Source organism: Coregonus lavaretus (genome assembly GCF_964263955.1).
Source record: "Coregonus lavaretus genome assembly, contig: HAP1_SCAFFOLD_3225, whole genome shotgun sequence".
Classification (NCBI taxonomy): domain Eukaryota; kingdom Metazoa; phylum Chordata; class Actinopteri; order Salmoniformes; family Salmonidae; genus Coregonus; species Coregonus lavaretus.
Genome location: NW_028158533.1, coordinates 1 through 19836, shown reverse-complemented (window position 1 = coordinate 19836; position 19836 = coordinate 1). Strand labels below are relative to the sequence as shown.

The 19836-nt window shown below is 43.7% G+C and overlaps 1 protein-coding gene across 1 annotated transcript; it reads right to left on the bottom strand.

The window, feature by feature from the left end:
- Nucleotides 1-1598: 1598 nt before the first annotated feature.
- On the bottom strand, nt 1599-19830 carry LOC311123866 (zinc finger protein DPF3-like). Its single transcript, XM_084198087.1, has 7 exons — nt 19783-19830; nt 17875-17916; nt 16610-16762; nt 10504-10632; nt 4539-4651; nt 4256-4337; nt 1599-3621 (listed from the first exon to the last, which is right to left on the bottom strand). The coding sequence occupies exons 3-7, from the start codon at nt 16662-16664 to the stop codon at nt 3554-3556; spliced, it is 447 nt and encodes a 148-aa protein (XP_084054213.1). The 5' UTR covers nt 16665-16762; nt 17875-17916; nt 19783-19830; the 3' UTR covers nt 1599-3553.
- Nucleotides 19831-19836: the final 6 nt, after the last annotated feature.

Below are 19836 nucleotides of genomic sequence, written 5' to 3'. Positions count from 1 at the left end.
GTTTTTTTTTTTTTTTGGGGGGGGGGGGTATGGGCTGCGTCTCAATCTATCGTATCCGCCGATGTCGGCCTTCCGCATCTGCGGTGGACAGTGGCAGAGCTACGGTGCTGTTTGTCAGACCAGGAGACAAGAAAAATGATCACGAAAAAAACGGTTTAGCCTACAAAACTATCGCTTTAACCCCCCAAAAAGGGGTTAAAGCGATAGTTAGGGGAACATAACCTTCGGAACATTCTAAGACGTCATTCAAAATGGCACCCTATTAGATATATAGTGCCCTATGTGTCCTGGTCAAAAGTAGCGCACTAAGTAGGGGATAGGGGGCCATTTGGGACACACACAAAACATTCCATCCTCTGTCAGGGCACAAGCCATAAAAGGAACTACCTTATATGGGTATGGTGACATACTGTCCCATTATGTATGGCTGGATATATACGGACAGCATCACAGTGACGTGACGACGGCATCATGACATGTGATTGGACATCGATCACGATAATAAAAAAGGAAATTCCTCAGTGACACAAATACAGCCGTTTACTTTGATCCACACTCTGGTAAGATTGTACATGATTGTGCTGCCATCTATGTCTGCATTGTTTGGGGTTTTAGGGTTTTAGGCTGGGTTTCTGTATAAGCACTTTGTGACATCTGCTGATGTAAAAAGGACTTTATATAGTGCTTGTGATATGAAGTACAGGTTTAGAAATATTGTGACACCCCATTTAGGTCCCAGGTGTATGGCATCGTGTTTTATTTAAAATATATAAAAAGTGTAGCCTGGTCTCACATCTGATTGTGCTCTTGCCAACTACAGGGCCATTAGGAGGTCAGAGGTCAACTACATCGCTCACTGTCAAGTCAAACGTTTGGCATGAAATTTGGCATGAAACACAAACAGACACTACATTTACATTTACATTTTAGTCATTTAGCAGACGCTCTTATCCAGAGCGACTTACAGGAGCACACTAGGCACTAAGGCTCAACATGCTCAGGAAGACTACTAGTCAGGGAAAGCAGGGGGGTCACACAGGGCCATTAGAGGTCAGAGGTCAGGCCTGAAGAACAAGAATGTAATTGTGAGTGAAAAAATGGAGTCACTGAATGACCCCACGCTCTTACTGATATATATCATATGGGTTACGAAGCCTTGGATGGTTTAACTACGTTGGATGACTTCCACTTTCCTTTTTATTATACCCAATGATAAAAAATAAATAAACTATGAACGTCTTCAAACAATGGAATATTGAGCTTAGTAGATATTCTTGGAACTAAACGGCACAGCAAACTGTCCCTTGTTTGTAATGATCACAGAGAAGGAATAGACGTATGAATGTGCAGAGAGAGAAGGGAATACTAATGTATTGTGTGTGGGTGAAAACCACAGGGCCTTCAAAATGGAGCCAGTAGATGCTGTGTCCTGTCTAGTTCTTACCTCGTCTTTCACTAAAGCCGAGAGGTTTTGCAGATATTTTACATTGTAGTCATTTAGCGGATGCTCTTATCCCAGATCACATTCAACTAAGGAAGGTAAAACAGAGCTCTGAGCAATATCACTAACCAGATCAAACAAATGAATTAGTCAAGAGTATAACCAAGGACTAAATCTTTATTTCAACACAAAAACTAAGATACACACAAACTTTTAACAAAGCACCCAAAACCGACACAAAATAATATCCATATATAATTGATTGGTCTCCAATTTTAAAACGAAATTATATTGACACATATATTTCTCAGAGTGGGAAGTTGGCATGGTGCTATAAACAGGAAGATATGTTGTTGACAAGGAAACCATTCAAATGTTATTAACATCATGGTTGTGTCCCAAATGGCTCCCTATTCCTTACATAGTGCACTACTTTTGACCGGGGCCCATATGTCTTTGGTCAAAAGTAGTGTACTATAATGAGAATAAGGTACAATTTGGAACGCACACCATATACAGTATCTAGTCTACTTCATGATTGTCTGTGGAGAAACAATATCAAGCATAAAACAAAATAAGAAAATTGCTGTAAGACATTTCCAGTCATGACACTGTCATTCATTTTTGCATTAAATACTTTTTTTTTTCTTCTTTTTTTAAAAACAAAATCGCTAAAACAATTTCAGGTCTTCTGCCACTGTTTCAGGATTGTGTTTCCGTTTTCTGGGTTCTTTAAATCTATCCGAAAATCTATATGACCTTGTTCAGTGCAATCTATTGACATCATGTTCACATAGAAGAACGTGAATCAATATATAACAATTTGGAGTTTTACATTAAAAGTTTTGAATGATATACAAAGTGGAAGGGAAGCCTATAAAACAAGTTGACATTTACTAATACATAAAATACAAATGTACAAAAAAACGGACGCATCACACATGGAAAATGTGAGGTATCCTACACACCGGCTGAACGATAGCTGTGTACCATTCACTGACTGAAACGTGATGGTAGAGCTAGAGGTAAGTGTTTTCTGTGTGTTCGTCACCATGTAAGTGTGAATGGATTGTGTCTGTGAATATGTTTCTCTCTATGGTCTATGGATAGTGTCTCAACGTCCTACATCAATCTTCAAAATGTTATTAAACAACATGCAAACCCTCTCGTATGGTAACGTATAACAACGTGTGTGACATGATTTAGATAGCAGACTCTGAAGTGGAGCCACCACACTGCACTGCTTTCTCTTACAAACAAAGCATCCATCCACAGTAACAGTCACAACAACCAGAAATAAGATCGGTTTTAAATTAATAACTGTTTAGATCGTTGTCATGAGGTACATTTAGTATCCTAGTAACCACAAACTGGGATTAAAAAACCTTGCTAAGATCCAACTAAAATATAAAATAATGGCTGCAACGACCCCTAAGGGGGATAGCATTACACCTACATAAAATTATGTTAGACAAGTCCTGTGAGTCACGCAATTCAAATATTTAATATGTCTTGGTGAAATATGAAAGAACTTCACAGTGAAATCTAAACAAGGACGGGACTGGAAACAAATTTAAACCAAAGTTTGTCAAACGGACACAAACTCTCCTTGTCAGGTACATAAGTATTTTTGACCTCAGCTAGGACAAACCTCTCTAGCTAGCTAGCTAACAGTCAGAAGAGACTAAAATGGTACAACAGCGGTGTCAAACACTGTGGAGCAAGATTACTATTTAAAACTAATTACTATTCTTTGTGGGGGGGGGGGTTTATAACCCACAGTATGACATTTTGGTTCAAAGTGGTCCTGACCTGTGTCGCTTAATTATGACGTCACATGATAACAGGTAAATCATTGGTGGAATGTATTGCCTGTTAACGATCCTATCCTGATTTGGGTTCCGTCTGTGGTTGGCTGTGGAGTTGTGAGGTAGAGAACTGATTGCAGATAATAGAATGTTTGGCAGATAAGGATTGCATGTTGTAGAAGTGTTGCGTTTCCATTTCAGAGGTAGAGGATAGTACTTTCTCCTCACATAAGAAACTGAACGAGGTGAGACTGAATATTACGCCCTGAGCCTGTAAATCCATTATGAGGCAGTGTGTGTGCTGCTATGGCTCTTCATATGCTGAGGCCTTGTCCTTCAACAGATCCAAACACAGGTGACAGCTCCAGCTCCCTACAGCGAGAGAGAGATGTGGAGAGGATGGGGAAAAGAGAGAGAGAGATGTGGAGAGGAGGGGGGGAAAGAGAGAGATGAGGAGGGGGGAAAGAGATAGAGATGTGGAGAGGAGGGGGAAAGAGAGAGAGATAGATGTGGAGAGGAGGGGGAAAGAGAGAGCAAGAGAGATGTGGAGAGGAGGGGGGGAAGAGAGAGAGATGTGGAGAGGAGTGGGGAGAGAGAGAGATGTGAGGAAAGAGAGAGAGATGTGGAGAGGAGGGGGGAAAGAGAGAGAGATGTGGAGAGGAGGGGGGAAAGAGAGAGAGATGTGGAGAGGAGGGGGGAAAGAGGTGAGTCAAAACACTTGATCTTCTTGTTGTGGACTGTCAGTACCACTTTCTGTTCTTGTGTTTGTTCTAACTGGTGTGCTATACCTCTGTCTATTGTGTGAAGTTTTAAAACCATTGTTCTGGAAATCTCTGTTTCACAAGCCACACTCAAAGTCTCACGGTGAGATTGTACCTCAGGCCAAGAGAGACTCTGTGTGTTTTAACACTGAGCTGCTATGTGTGGTCTGTAGTACGTCCTTACCCTCAGGAAGCTAGTATCTCACAGTCTTTCTAACGTACACTACACCATTCAGTGGCCTTACCTTCAGGAGGTTTTGTCATGGGGGGCTTCAGACAGTACATGTGGTATCCTCTGTCACAGTCGTCACAGAACAAGAGCTGGTCCTACAGAGACAGGGGACAACCAGACAATGTTAACTTACTTCTCAAGACAAATGGTAGCCCACTGAGCTAAAGGCTAGGTAGTTGTGGGAGCTAACTAGAGTCTTCAGTCTAAAGGAATATTCTGGGCCCAGAGGAGAGTCTCAGAGTAGGCACATTTTGAATTCAGCCCCAGGTCTTGGAACGGTTATCCATCACACTTACGTCGTTCTCGGAGGTGCCACAGAGGCTGCAGGACTTGCACTCGATGCACTGCCACTGGTAGGTCTTCACCGCCGTCATCATGTTGTCTGTGAACTGCAGACAGGTTGGGTGGCCTGGGAAGGGAAGGAGGGGAGAGGGGAGAAAGAGATAGATGCCTCATTTACATTGCAACTCAATACAGAAAAACACAACCGCTCTGATCGCTTTATAAACTGCAATAACGGTGAATAAGTTCTACTATATGTTACATGAATAAAGCAAAAATAGGTATCTGTCTGTCTCCTCAGAGATAGGTAGGTCATTCATAAGTCCATGACAAGTTGTGGCTAAAATCACACTACAGTAAAAAAAAAACATATATTAAAACATTGCTGACGGAGGTATAACAGGCTTGTGACTGTCCTACTTTACTATAATGGTGCTGTCAGAATAAGAAACGTTACCCATTACACAAGTGAGCTCTCATCAGAGTGTCAATGGGATATCGATGAGCCATAAACGAAACCTAAGCACTCATCTCTATGAAACCAAACAGTCGTGGCAGGCACTGGGCACGCATCTCTCTCTCTCTCTCTCTCTCTCTCTGTCTCTGTCTCTGTCTCTGTCTCTTGTCTCTGTCATCTGTCTCTGTCTCTCTCTCTCTCTCTCTCTCTCTCTCTCTCTCTCTCTCTCTCTCTCTCTCTCTCTCTCTCTCTCTCTCTCTCTCTCTCTCTCTCTCTCTCTCTCTCTCTCTCTCTCTCTCTCTCTCTCTCTCTCTCTCTCTCTCTCTCTCACTCTCTCTCTCTCTCTCTCTCTCTCTCTCTCTCTCTCTCTCTCTCTCTCTCTCTCTCTCTCTCTCTCTCTCTCTCTCTCTCTCTCTCTCTCTCTCTCTCTCTCTCTCTCTCTCTCTCTCTCTCTCTCTCTCATTGCCAAAATAAGTGAAATAAATAATAAACATACATGAGAAGAAACACAACATCAGGTATGTAAAGTACAGTGTTTATAACAATGTGCCAAGAGGGGAAGGTAAGTAAACAGATAAATATGGGTTGTATTTACAATGTTGTTTGTGCTCCACTGGTTGCCCTGTTTTAATGGTAACGGGTCACAAATCTTGCTGCTTTGATTGCACTTTGCGGTATTTCGCCTAACAGATATGGGAGTTTATTAATGTTCGATTTGTTTTCGAATTCTCTGTGGGTCTGTGTAATCTGAGGGAAATATGGGTCTCTACTATGGTTATACCTTTAGCAGGAGGTTAGGAAGTGCAGCTCAGTTTCTACCTCATTTTATGAGCAGTGGCCTGTCTTCTCTTGAGAGCCAGGTCTGCCTGTGGCGGACTCTATCAATCGCAATTCAGGGTCAGTCACAGTGGTCAGGTATTCTGCTACTGTGTACTCTCTGTTTAGGGCCAGATAACATTCTAGTTTGCTGTGTTTTTTTGGTTGATTCTATCCAGTGTTTCAAATAGTTATCTTTTTGTTTTCTCATGATTTGGTTGGGTCTAATTGTGTTGCTGTCCTGAGGCTCTGTGGGGTCTGTGAACAGAGCCCCAGAACCAGCTGGCTGAGGGGATTCTTCGCTAGGTTCATATCTCTGTAGGTGAGGGCTTTGTGGGGGAAAGTGTGGGCATCGCTTCCTTTTAGGGGGTTGTAGAACTGAACAGCTCTTTTCTGGATTTTGATAACTAGCAGGTATAGTCCTAATTCTGCTCTGCGTGCATTATTTTGGGTTTTGCATTGTACATGAAGGATATTTTTGAAGAATTCTGGGCTACATCATGGCAGTCAGTCTCTGTCCTAGCTAGGTCATGGCCAGGCTCTGTCCTGGCTAGATCATGACAGTCAGTCTCTGTCCTGGCTAGGTCATGACAGGCTCTGTCCTGGCTAGGTCATGGCAGTCAGTCTCTGTCCTAGGTAGGTCATGACAGGCTCTGTCCTGGCTAGGTCATGACAGTCAGTCTCTGTCCTGGCTAGGTCATGACAGGCTCTGTCCTGGCTAGGTCATGACAGTCAGTCTCTGTCCTAGCTAGGTCATGACAGGCTCTGTCCTGGCTAGGTCATGACAGTCAGTCTCTGTCCTGGCTAGGTCATGACAGTCAGTCTCTGTCCTGGCTTGGTCATGACAGTAAGTCTCTGTCCTGGCTAGGTCATGACAGGCTCTGTCCTGGCTAGGTCATGACAGTCAGTCTCTGTCCTGGCTAGGTCATGACAGGCTCTGTCCTGGCTAGGTCATGACAGGCTCTGTCCTAGCTAGGTCATGACAGGCTCTGTCCTGGCTAGGTCATGACAGTCAGGCTCTGTCCTGGCTAGGTCATGACAGGCTCTGTCCTGGCTAGGTCATGACAGTCAGTCTCTGTCCTGGCTAGGTCATGACAGTCAGTCTCTGTCCTGGCTAGGTCATGACAGTCAGTCTCTGTCCTGGCTAGGTCATGGAGATAATTGTAGCCTGTGTGGAAAGAGAACAAGGAATAGAACAAGATGATGCATTAACGTAAGGGGATTGAATTGAATGGGAAATGACTGTGTCGTTGACAGTTTGATGTGTAATCGATCAATTCAAGGTAAGTTGCTAGAAACATTTTCTACCCCATCTTGGACCCAAGAGCCAGAGTGAATGTGTGATTGTCTAGGTATTTGGATAGGTAATGTCTTCCATCCTACGGTGGTGGAACGATGACTGGCCACATTTATCCAATCATCTTCTTTCCACGTGTACACCAGCCGGTTTCAATGGTCTCTGCAGAGAGGGGCGGGACAAGAAGATGCCGATTGGCTCTTACCTCTCGGCTAACTGTCCTCTCTGACCAATGGAGCGACTCAGGGTCCAGGCACAGCCCTCTTCCACACCCTTACAGTCCAGAGGTAACAGCAGCATGACCAAGAGGTATAGGACCAGTTTATATTTGTGTTCAATTCCGATACGGTCAATTCTTGAACTATTTAGGCTTTATTAAATTATTAAATCCATGTTATACAGAACAACACTGCCTTTTCTCCTTCAGAGGAAAAACAAGAAAGCTCCAAGAAAAAGCTCTCTCAAACAGCAACAGATACCTTCATGTCCATCCTTGCTCTCAAGAGTTTGTTTTGTAGAAAAATAACATTCCCTAATTTATTCAAAGTGCTTTCTACAAAAAGTCCCAAAAACATAAAAAGAAGCTGCAGTTTTTCTGCAAAGAATTTTTTGCATTTCAAGTCATCGTCGGAAAACAAAATGTCCTCCAGCTCGCCGTCCTCAAAGCCATAAAAGGTTGACTCGCTTTCGGACGCGTCACAGAACAACTCTTCGAGAACACTCGTCTTCCTTCCTGTCTCCCATCTCTCTTCGCTCCTCCACGGCCCTGGCCAGCTAGCGTCAATATATCAGCAAGGTGAGCAAAGCAACAATCAGCTGAAAAAGTCCCTGACATGAGCTTTGTGTGAGTTGTGAGCTATGGGTTTGAAATGAGCAATCACTCTGAATTGATGAAAAGGTAGAGAGGCCTTTTTGATTGTGAATAAAATAACCCTCCCCCCCCCAATAAAAAAAAAACTGCCAAAAAGCATCATAAGGAAATGCGTGAACATTTAAGAAGGAAAAAGGGTCTATTACCGTCCTGGATTACAGTATTCTATCAAGCATTAGGATTGTGTCGATGATTATGTTCACAAGCTCATGCAGGATGGAAGAAAGCAGCTGAGTGGACCCTATCAATAATCACTTACTAAGAACACAACACGGCTAGTGCAGAGAGAGCTAGCTACAAGAAGGCTCATTGACAAGACAATGACAATCACCACTATTGAATCAATCAAAATCCCTTGACAGGAAGAAACCTTGAGAGGAACCAGACTGTAGAGGGAAAGGCCCACTCATCAACCCGCCCATCCTTCCGGCCAACGCAAACACACCACCCATCCTTCCTGCCAACGCAAACACACCACCCATCCTTCCTGCCAACGCAAACACACCACCCACCCTGCCTCAATGAGAGGCTGACACAAGTACAGGATGTTCGTACATGGAGACAGCTAATGGGTTTTGAGACGTTTGGGGAAAACAGTCATGATTTTGACGTTTTAGCAAGTCACCCGACGAATGTCAACATATAAAAGATGCTTGTTTATTGGTCTTATGAATTCAACTATCTGGCTATTTGATTATCGACTATGAATAAAGTGAATAGAAATGATCTGTTTTATCCACTGAAACCTTACATCTCACCAGTATCATAGCTGTAAGTACTGTTATTACAGTGTATTGCCTACACAGTTATCATGTAATGATCATGTTTCAGCATCATTAAAAGGAGGACCGCAGATTGTAAATAGTGTAGATACCCTATTAGTCTAGATATGATCATCAAGGAACAGACAGCCTAACCAACATAGGTTGGGAGATAACAAGACCACCATCATAGCCTGGGGGGAGGGGGGGGGGGGGGGGGGGGGGGGGAGAGAGAGAACAAGACAACCAACATAGCCTGGGGGGAGGGGGGGCAGAGAGAGAACAAGATAACCAACATAGCCTGGGGGGAGGGGGGGGGCAGAGAGAGAACAAGACCACCAACATAGCCTGGGGGGAGGGGGGGCAGAGAGAGAACAAGATAACCAACATAGCCTGGGGGGAGGGGGGGCAGAGAGAGAACAAGATAACCAACATAGCCTGGGGGGAGGGGGGGGGGCAGAGAGAGAACAAGATAACCAACATAGCCTGGGGGGAGGGGGGGGGGGGGGGCAGAGAGAGAACAAGATAACCAACATAGCCTGGGGGGAGGGGGGGCAGAGAGAGAACAAGATAACCAACATAGCCTGGGGGGAGGGGGGGGGGGGCAGAGAGAGAACAAGACAACCAACATAGCCTGGGGGGAGGGGGGGGGGCAGAGAGAGAACAAGATAACCAACATAGCCTGGGGGGAGGGGGGGCAGAGAGATAACAAGACAACCAACATAGCCTGGGGGGGAGGGGGGGCAGAGAGATAACAAGACAACCAACATAGCCTGGGGGGAGGAGGGGGGGGGGGCAGAGAGATAACAAGACAACCAACATAGCCTGGGGGGGAGGGGGGGCAGAGAGATAACAAGACAACCAACATAGCCTGGGGGGAGGGGGGGGGGGGGGGGCAGAGAGATAACAAGACAACCAACATAGCCTGGGGGGAGGGGGGGCAGAGAGATAACAAGACAACCAACATAGCCTGGGGGGGAGGGGGGGCAGAGAGATAACAAGACAACCAACATAGCCTGGGGGGAGGGGGGGGGGCAGAGAGAGAACAAGATAACCAACATAGCCTGGGGGGAGGGGGGGTGGGCAGAGAGAGAACAAGACAACCAACATAGCCTGGGGGGAGGGGGGGCAGAGAGAGAACAAGACAACCAACATAGCCTGGGGGGAGGGGGGGCAGAGAGAGAACAAGATAACCAACATAGCCTGGGGGGAGGGGGGGCAGAGAGAGAACAAGATAACCAACATAGCCTGGGGGGAGGGGGAGGGGGAGGGGGGGGGGGGGGGGCAGAGAGAGAACAAGATAACCAACATAGCCTGGGGGGAGGGAGGGGGGGGGGGGGGCAGAGAGAGAACAAGACAACCAACATAGCCTGGGGCCAGCAGAGAGATGCACAAAATACACAAAAAGAAGCAAATCAAAGATGAAATGTGTGGAAGCAAATGAAAACTGAGGATGATTTCTGACCTATCTAACCAGTCTCTGTGTCCTTACTATTCACTACTGGAGAGAGATATGGTGGGATACAGCATTGGTGTACTACTGTTTAGTGATTTAACTGAAAATTGGTTTATATAGGTAAACATGACTATCTCTAACTAAAATTACTAGACTGAAGTCATCCTTGGCTATATTAAAATTGTGTAAATATTAGAATAATATATTTACAGTTTAAGTTTAAAGTGTGGGTATCTCTAGTTATGAAGGACACTGCTTGGCCTTCCTACAGTACGTACAGCTCTGCTGAACCAGAGGTACAGAGCAGTGCAGTCTACTCACCGGAGCGTCCGCAGTCGGAGCAGGACACCAGCTCCTCAGCCTGGCCAGTCTTCCTGTTGGAGTCGGAGTCTCCCAGACAGAAGTCACAATAGTCGTTAGGGATGATGGAGCCGTCTGCCGCCCTCTGAGCTGTATAGAAACACAAATTATATTTTAGTCATTTAGCAGACGCTCTTATCCAGAGCGACTTACAGGAGCAATTAGGGTTAAGTGCCTTGCTCAAGGGCACATCGACAGATTTTTCACCTAGTCGGCTCGGGGATTAGAACCAGCGACCTTTCGGTTACTGGCACTACGCTCTTAACCACTAAGCTACCTGCCGCCCTACATATTACTATACAGTATCTATCTCATCATTAGGAATGATGGAGCTGTCTACCACCCTCTGAGCTGTACGGGAGTAGGAAGATATATATACACTGAGTGTACAAAATATTAAGAACATACAGTACCAGTCAAAAGTTTGGACACACCTACTCATTCCAGGGTTTTTCTTTATTTTTTACTATTTTCTACATTGTAGAATAATAGTGAAGACATCAAAACTATGAAATAACACATATGGAATCATGTAGTAACCAAAAAAGTGTTAAACAAACCAAAATATATTTTACATTTGAGATTCTTATAAGTAGCCACCCTTTGCCTTGATGACAGCTTTGTACTCTCTTGGCATTCTCTCAACCAGCTTCATGAGGTAGTCACCTGGAATGCATTTCAATTAACAGGTGTGCCTTGTTAAAAGTTAATTTGAGGAATGTATTTCCTTCTTAATGCATTTAAGCCAATCAGTTGTGTTGTGACCAGGTAGGGGTGGTATACAGAAGATAGCCCTATTTGGTAAAAGACCAAGTCCATATTAAGGCAAGAACAGCTCAAATAAGCAAAGAGAAACGGCAGTCCATCATTACTTTAAGACATGAAGGTCAGTCAATCCGGAAAATTTCAAGAACCTTTAAAGTTTCTTCAAGTGCAGTCGCAAAAACCATCAAGCGCTATGATGAAACTGGCTCTCATGAGGACCGCCACAGGAAAGGAAGACCCAGAGTTACCTCTGCTGCAGAGGATAAGTTCATTAGAGTTAACTGTGCCTCAGATTGCAGCCCAAATAAATGCTTCACAGAGTTCAAGTAACTTCCATCGACAGGACCGCAGTGGAGAAGGTGGAAAGCTTCAAGTTCCTTGGCATTCACATCACTGAAAAACTGAAATGGACCACCCACACAGACAGTGTGGTGAAGAAGGTGCAACATAGCCTCTTCAACCTCAGGAGGCTAAAGAAATTTGGCTTGGCACCTAAAACCCTCACAAACATTTACAGATGCACAATTGAGAGCATCCTGTCGGGCTGTATCACCGCCTGGTATGGCAACTGCACCGCCCGCAACCGCAGGGCTCCCCAGAGGGTGGTGCAGTCTGCCCAACGCATTACCGGGGGCAAACTACCCGCCCTCCAAGACAACTACAGCACCCGATGTCACAGGAAGACCAAAAAGATCATCAAGGACATCAACCACCCGAGCCACTTCCTGTTCACCCCGCTACCATCCAGAAGGCGAGGTCAGTACAGGTGCATCAAAGCTGGGACCGAGAGACTGAAAAACAGCTTTTATCTCAAGGCCATCAGACTGTTAAACAGCCATCACTAGCACATTAGAGGCTGCTGCCTATATACATAGACTAGAAATCACTGGCCACTTTAAGAAATGGAACACTAGTCACTTTAATAATGTTTACATATCTTCCACTACTCATCTCATATGTATATACTGCATTCTATTCTATACTATTCTACTATATGCCGCTCTGACATCGCTTGTCCATATATGTATATATTCTTAATTCATTCCTTACTTAGATTTGTGTGTATTGGGTATATGTTGTGAAATTGTTAGATATTACTTGTTTGATATTACTGCACTGTCGGAGCTAAAAGCACAAGCATTTCGCTACACCCGCAATAACATCTGCTAAACATGTGTATGTGACCAATAAAATGTGATTTGATTTGATTTAACAGACATCTCAACATCAACTGTTCAGAGGAGACTGCGTGAATCAGGCCTTCATGGTCGAATTGCTGCAAAGAAACCACTACTAAAGGACACCAATAAGAAGAAGAGACTTGCATGGAGGAGGAGGTGTGATGTTGTGGGGGTGCTTTGCTAGTGACACTGTCTGTGATTTTTTTTAGAATTCAAGGCACACTTAACCAGCATGGCTACCACAGCATTCTGCAGCGATACACCATCCCATCTGGTTTGTGCTTAGTGGGACTATCATTTGTTTTTCAACAGGACAATGACCCAACACACCTCCAGGCTGTGTAAGGGCTGTTTTACCAAGGAGAGTGATGGAGTGCTGCATCAGATGACCTGGCCTCCACAATCACCCGACCTCAACCCAATTAAGATGGTTTGGGATGAGTTGGACCGCAGAGTGAAGGAAAAGCAGCCAACAAGTGCTCAGCATATGTGGGAACTCCTTCAAGACTGTTAGAAAAGCATTCCTCATGAAGCTGGTTGAGAGAATACCAAGAGTGTGCAAAGCTGTCATCAAGGCAAAAGGTGGCTACTTTGAAGAATCTCAAATATAAAATATATTTTGATTTGTTTAACACTTTTTTGGTTACTACATGATTCCATATGTGTTATTTCATAGTTTTGATGTCTTCAATATTGTTCTACAATGTAGAAAATAGTAAAAATAAAGAAAAACCCTTGAATGAGTAGGTGTTCTAAAACCTTTGACTGGTACTGTACTGTATGGATGGATGGATGGATGGATGGATGGATGGATGGATGGATGGATAGATAGATATTATAGATATATATATATATATATATATAATATATACTACCGTTCAAAAGTTCGGGGTCACTTAGACATTTCCTTGTTTTCGAAAAAAAATTGTCCATTAAAATAACGTCAAATTGATCAGAAATACAGTGTAGACATTGTTAATGTTGTAAATGGCTATTGTAGCTGGAAACGGCTGATTTTTAATGGAATATCTACATAGGCATACAGAGTTCCATTATCAGCAACCATCAGTTCTGTGTTCCAGTGGCACGTTGTGTTTGCTAATCCAAGTTTATCATTTTAAAAGGCTAATTGATCATTAGAAAACCCTTTTGCAATTATGTTAGCAGAGCTGAAAACTGTTGTGCTGATTAAAGAAGCAATAAAACTGGCCTTCTTGAGACTAGTTGAGTATCTGGAGCATCAGCAATTGTGGGTTCGATTACAGGCTCAAAATGGCCAGAAACAAATAACTTTCTTCTGAAACTCGTCAGTCTATTCTTGTTCTGAGAAATGAAGGCTATTCCATGCGAGAAATTGCCAAGAAACTGAAGATCTCGTACAACGCTGTGTACTACTCCCTTTACAGAACAGCGCAAACTGGCTCTAACCAGAATAGAAAGAGGAGTGGGAGGCCCCGGTGCACAACTGAGCAAGAGGACAAATACATTTGAGTGTCTAGTTTGAGAAATAGGCGCCTCACAGGTCCTCAACTGGCAGCTTCATTAAATAGTACCCGCAAAACACCAGTCTCAAAGTCAACAGTGAAGAGGCGACTCTGGGATGCTGACCTTCTAGACAGAGTTCCAAAGAAAAAGCCATATCTCAGACTGCCCATCTTAATCTTTTATTTTTATTGGCCAGTCTGAGACATGGCTTTTTCTTTGCAACTCTGCCTAGAAGGTCAGCATCCCGGAGTCGCCTCTTCACTGTTGACGTTGAGACTGGTGTTTTGTGGGTACTATTTAATGAAGCTGCCAGTTGAGGACCTGTGAGGACAAGAAAAATGCTTTTCTTTCGAAAACAAGGACATTTCTAAGTGACCCCGAACTTTTGTACGGTAGTGTATATATATATATACAGGGAGGAGGAAGTATTGAACCCCTTTGTTAGGGCAAGCCTAAATAAGTTCAGGAGTAAAACATGCTTAACAAGTCACATAATAGGTTGCATGGACTCACTCTGTGTGCAATAATAGTGTTTAACATGATTTTGGAATGACTACCTCATCTCTGTACCCCACACAACAGTTACAGATTTGAATGGCTGTGATAGGAGAAAACTGAAGATGGATCAACAACATTGTAGTTACGCCACAATACTAACCTAAATGACCAAGTGAAAAGAAGGAAGCCTGTACAGAATACAAATATTCCAAAACATGCATCCTGTTTGCCATAAAGGCACTAAAGTAAAACTGCAAAACATGTGCAAAATAAATTCACGTTATGTCCTGAATACAAAGTGTTATGTTTTGGGGCAAATCCAACACAACACATCACTGAGTACCACTCTTCATATTTTCAAGCATGGTGGTGGCTGCATCATGTTATGGGTATGCTTGTCATCAGCAAGGACTAGGGAACTTTTTTGGATAAAGATAAACTCAATAGAGCTAAGCACAGGCAAAATCCTAGAGGAAAACCTGGTTCAGTCTGCTTTCCACCAGACACTGGAAGACAAATTCACCTTTCAGCAGGACAATAACCTAAAACACAAGGCGAAATCTACACCGGAGTTGCTTACCATGAAGACATTGAATATTCCTGAGTGGCCAAGTTACAGCATGGTGGTGGCTGCATCATGTTATGGGTACAGTGAGGGAAAAAAGTATTTGATCCCCTGCTGATTTTGTACGTTTGCCCACTGACAAAGATATGATCAGTCTATAATGGTAGGTTTATTTGAACAGTGAGAGACAGAATAACAACAACAAAATCCAGAAAAACGCATGTCAAAAATTTTATAAATTGATTTGCATTTTAATGAGGGAAATAAGTATTTGACCCCCTCTCAATCAGAAAGATTTCTGGCTCCCAGGTGTCTTTTATACAGGTAACGAGCTGAGATTAGGAGCACACTCTTAAAGGGAGAGCTCCTAAACTCATATTGTTACCTGTATAAAAGACACCTGGCCACAGAAGCAATCAATCAATCAGATTCCAAACAGATTCCAAACGTACAAAATCAGCAGGGGATCAAATACTTTTTTCCCTCACTGTATGCTTGTCATCGGCAAGGACTAGGGAGTTTTTTAGGATAAAAATTAACGGAGCTAAGCCCAGGCAAAATCTGAGAGGAAAACCTGGTTCAATCAGCTTTCCAACAGACGCTGGGAGACAAATTCACCTTTCAGCAGGACAACAACCTAAAACACAAGGCCAAATATACACTGGAGTTGCTTACCAAGAAGACACTGAATGTTCCTGAGTCGCCTAGTTAGAGTTTTGACTTAAAATCGGCTTGAAGATCTACGGCAAGACTTGAAAATGGCTGTCTAGCGATGATCAACAACCAACTTGACAGAGCTTAAAGAATCTTTAAAATAATAATGTGCATTATTGTACAATCCAGGTGTGCAAAGCTCTTAAAAATGTATCCAGAAAGACTCACAGCTGTAATTGCTGCCAAAGGTGCTTCTACAAAGTATTGACGCAGGGGTGTGAATACTTATCTATATAGTTATTACTGTATTTCATTTTCAATACATTTGCTAAAATTTATGAAAACATTTTTTCACTTTGTCATTATGGGGTAGTGTGTGTACAGTCGTGGTCAAATGACACAAAGATTAATTTTCACAAAGTCTGCTGCCTCAGTTTTTATGATGGCAATTTGCATATACTCCAGAATGTTATGAAGAGTGATCAGATGAATTGCAATTAATTGCAAAGTCCCTCTTTGCCATGAAAATGAACTTAATCCCAAAAAATCCACTGCATTTCAGCCCTGCCACAAAAGGACCAGCTGACATCATGTCAGTGATTCTCTCGTTAACACAGGTGAGAGTGTTGACGAGGACAAGGCTGGAGATCACTCTGTCACGCTGATTGAGTTAGAATAACAGACTGGAAGCTTTAAAAGGAGGGTGGTGCTTGAAATCATTGTTCTTCCTCTGTTAACCATGGTTACCTGCAAGGAAACACGTGCCGTCCAAGTGACATCCTATTCCTTATCTAGTACACTCCATTCAACAGTAGTATGCTATGTCGGGGATAATAGGATATAATTCCATCATCAAGTTATAACCCTGTACTGTTACTAAGCATGTAGTTTAAACCCTGGTCATACGGTAGTCTCTTACGTTTGTGGTTGTCTGGGTCTGGGTCTGGTCGGTGTGGTGGCGGGGACGGTGGCATCTCTTCCTCCCTCTCCTCCTCCCCCTCCTCCTCCGCCAGGTGTGTGTGGGCATAGTGGTAGCTCAGGCCCGGACGGTTCTTATAGCGCTTCCCGCAGACTGTAGAACACAGAACACAGAAGCGTTAGAACCCATTAGAACCACAGAACGTGAGAAAAATGTTTTGAAACGGAGGGAAATGCTAAGGTTCTAACTGAACTTTTCCAATAACAAACTCTCATTCTTCATTTTCCGTTTCAAAACGTTTTGCTATTGTGTGCACCACTGAAGACGACCCAAGCTTTCAAGGCAAAGGACCAAAAAGCATCTGAGGGGATTGACACTTCGAATTGTCTAACTAACAACAATCCTAGGGAACTAATTTAACAGCACATTCCTACTAGGATAGTAGCATATGATCACTTATACTAACAACGTTTCGGTGAAAGGACTCCCTAGAAAGTCACAGCGCTGTAATACTCCAAGATATCCTGGTAGCCATTGTAAAAAAATATAAAAAATGTGGGGAAATGGTGACCACTCTGAGAACACTGTTGAGAATGTTGTTTTCTAGCACTGCTTAGGTTGTCTGGTAACATCGCAGTGACAGCGGGTTTGGTTGTCTGGTAACATCGCAGTGACAGCGGGTTCGGTTGTCTGCTAACATCGCAGTGACAGCGTGTTAGGTTGTCCGTGATACCCAGAAACCGCAGTGACAGCAGGTTAGGTTGTCTGTGACAGCATTGTCACAAGGCTACAGAAACATGCGTTAGCTCAGCTGACGCTCAAAATCATTCTTGCCCAGCAACTTGCTAACAAACCAGCATATACTGTAGAGTTATGTTAGAGCCATGCAAGCTTGCTTTGGTCTTAGAATCAACAATCAATACTTATGCAATTAGTATAGCGATGGATTGCTTAGATTGGTTTAGCTCAAACGTAGCATGGTAGCCAGATGCATTTCTAATTTAGCCAATGCTATTGTTAGCCAAAGCAGAAACAGAAAGACAGCCAAGGTCGCATTCAGGAGTGTGCAACATAGAAACAACATCCATTCTATATTCTACATGAAATATAAGCACGGTTCTACCCAATACATTTATATATGGATGTCGTGTAACTTTGTACCCATCTGAACGCGACCCAGGCTAGCTCAAAATCAGACAAACCCCAGTAGCCCCTGATCTTGTCGTTAGAGAAGCCAGACAGAGAAAAGATGCGCGTCCAGATACCTGAGTCGGCAGTTTTTGAGTTATGCTTTTGTTTGTTTCTGTCTGGAAGGAAGGAAGGAACAGAGCACATGAAAGAAAAAGAACAAAAATAAGAGCTTCATTCTAAGAGGCTATAATATCTCATGACATGAGTACCACTTCCTCCCGTGTTTTTCTTTAGGTAGAAGTAGCATGCTATGCTAACGGTCCGACATGCTAGCTGGACTATCCACATACTCATCTATCTCCAGAGGGCTGCTCTCACTCCAAAGAAAATAAAATAAGGTTATTGATCTGAAGTTATTGATCACTATATATACAAAAGAATGTGGACACCCCTTCAAATTAGTGGATTCGGCTATTTCAGCCACACCCATTGCTGACAGGTGTATAAAATCAAGCACACAGCCATGCAATCTCTATAGACAAACATTGGCAGTAGAATGGCCTTATTGAAGAGCTCAGTGACTTTCAACGAGGCACCGTCATAAGATCCAACCATTCCAACGAGTCAGTTTGTCAAATTTCTTCCCTGCTTAAGCTGCCCCGGTCAACTGTAAGTGGAAACGTCTAGGAGCAACAACGGCTCAGCCGCAAAGTGGTAGGCCACACAAGCTCAAAGAACGGGACCGCTGAAGTGCGTAGCGTGTAAAAATTGTCTGTCCTCGGTTGCAACACTCACTACCGAGTTCCAAACTGCCTCTGGAAGCAACGTCAGCACAATAACTGTTCGTTGGGAGCTTCATGAAATGGGTTTCCATGGCCGAGCAGCCGCACACAAGCTTAAGACCACCATGCGCAATGCCACGTGTCGGCTGGAGTGGTGTAAAGCTCGCCTCCATTGGAGCAGTGGAAACACATTCTCTGGAGTGATGAATCACGCTTCAACATCTGGCAGTCCGATGGAAATCTTAACGCTACAGCATTCAATGACATTCTAGACGATTCTGTGCTTCCAACTTTGTGGCAACAGTTTGGGGAAGGCCCTTTCCTTGTTTCAGCATGACAATGTCCCCATGCACAAAGCGAGGTCCATACAGAAATGGTTTCTTAATAATAATAATAATTTGCCATTTAGCAGACGCTTTTATCCAAAGCGACTTACAGTCATTCGTGCATACATTTTTGTGTATGGGTGGTCCCGGGGATCGAACCCACTACCTTGGCGTTACAAGCGCCGTGCTCTACCAGCTGAGCTACTGAGATCGGTGTGGAAGAACTTGACTGGCCCTGACCTCAACCCCATCGAACACATTTGGGATGAATTGGAACGCTGACTGCGAGCCAGGCCTAATCGCCCAACATCAGTGCCAGACCTCACTAATGCCCTTGTGGCTGAATATGCAGCAAAGGGGGGGGGGGGGGGGGGGGCAACTCCATATTAATACCCATGATTTTGGAATGAGACATTAGACGAGCAGGTGTCCACATACTTTTGGTCATGTAGTGCATCTTAGGCAGCTAACCATGTCCAAATACAGACACGCCTTACAATAATAGAGAATAGTGAGACCTAATAACGAACAAAAAAAAAAGTCATTTCCTGTTAGAAGTGGGATTCAGAACGTTGGGGCTCGATTCAATCCGTAGCGCAGAATATCTGCGTTGTAGCTCGGTTCACATTCAAAGGTAATTTCAGATTGAGCCGACATATGCAGCGTTTGCACCATGAATGCAGTCTCCGCGACCGCGGGAGCATTGCCTTTAACTGTCAATTGCGCTATTAAGTTGATCTTCAGCACTACGGATTGAATTGAGCGTAGGTCAAATCGTTTTTACTCAAATTTGGTTTACATAAGTGCCAATTATATTCAGATCAGGAGCCAGCTACTCTGGTCTCATCCTGTCATCAATCTAACCCTGAAAATACACAGAAAATACATCATTCACCCTCTCACAGGAGAAGTCTGTTGTTGTATTATGTCTTACTGTCACAGACGTAAGGTTTATCCACATCGTCGTTGGCAACAGCCTCTGTCCTCC

Bases quoted from the DNA above. Each gene is read 5' to 3' on its own strand.
- LOC311123866 (XM_084198087.1), bottom strand. From the start codon at position 16,664: ATGCCACCGTCCCCGCCACCACACCGACCAGACCCAGACCCAGACAAC. The intron at 10,633-16,609 runs GTAAGAGACTAC...GTTTCTATACAG, and splicing joins AGACCCAGACAACCACAAAC to CTCAGAGGGCGGCAGACGGC. The intron at 4,652-10,503 runs GTGAGTAGACTG...TTCCCTTCCCAG, and splicing joins CTCCGACTGCGGACGCTCCG to GCCACCCAACCTGTCTGCAG.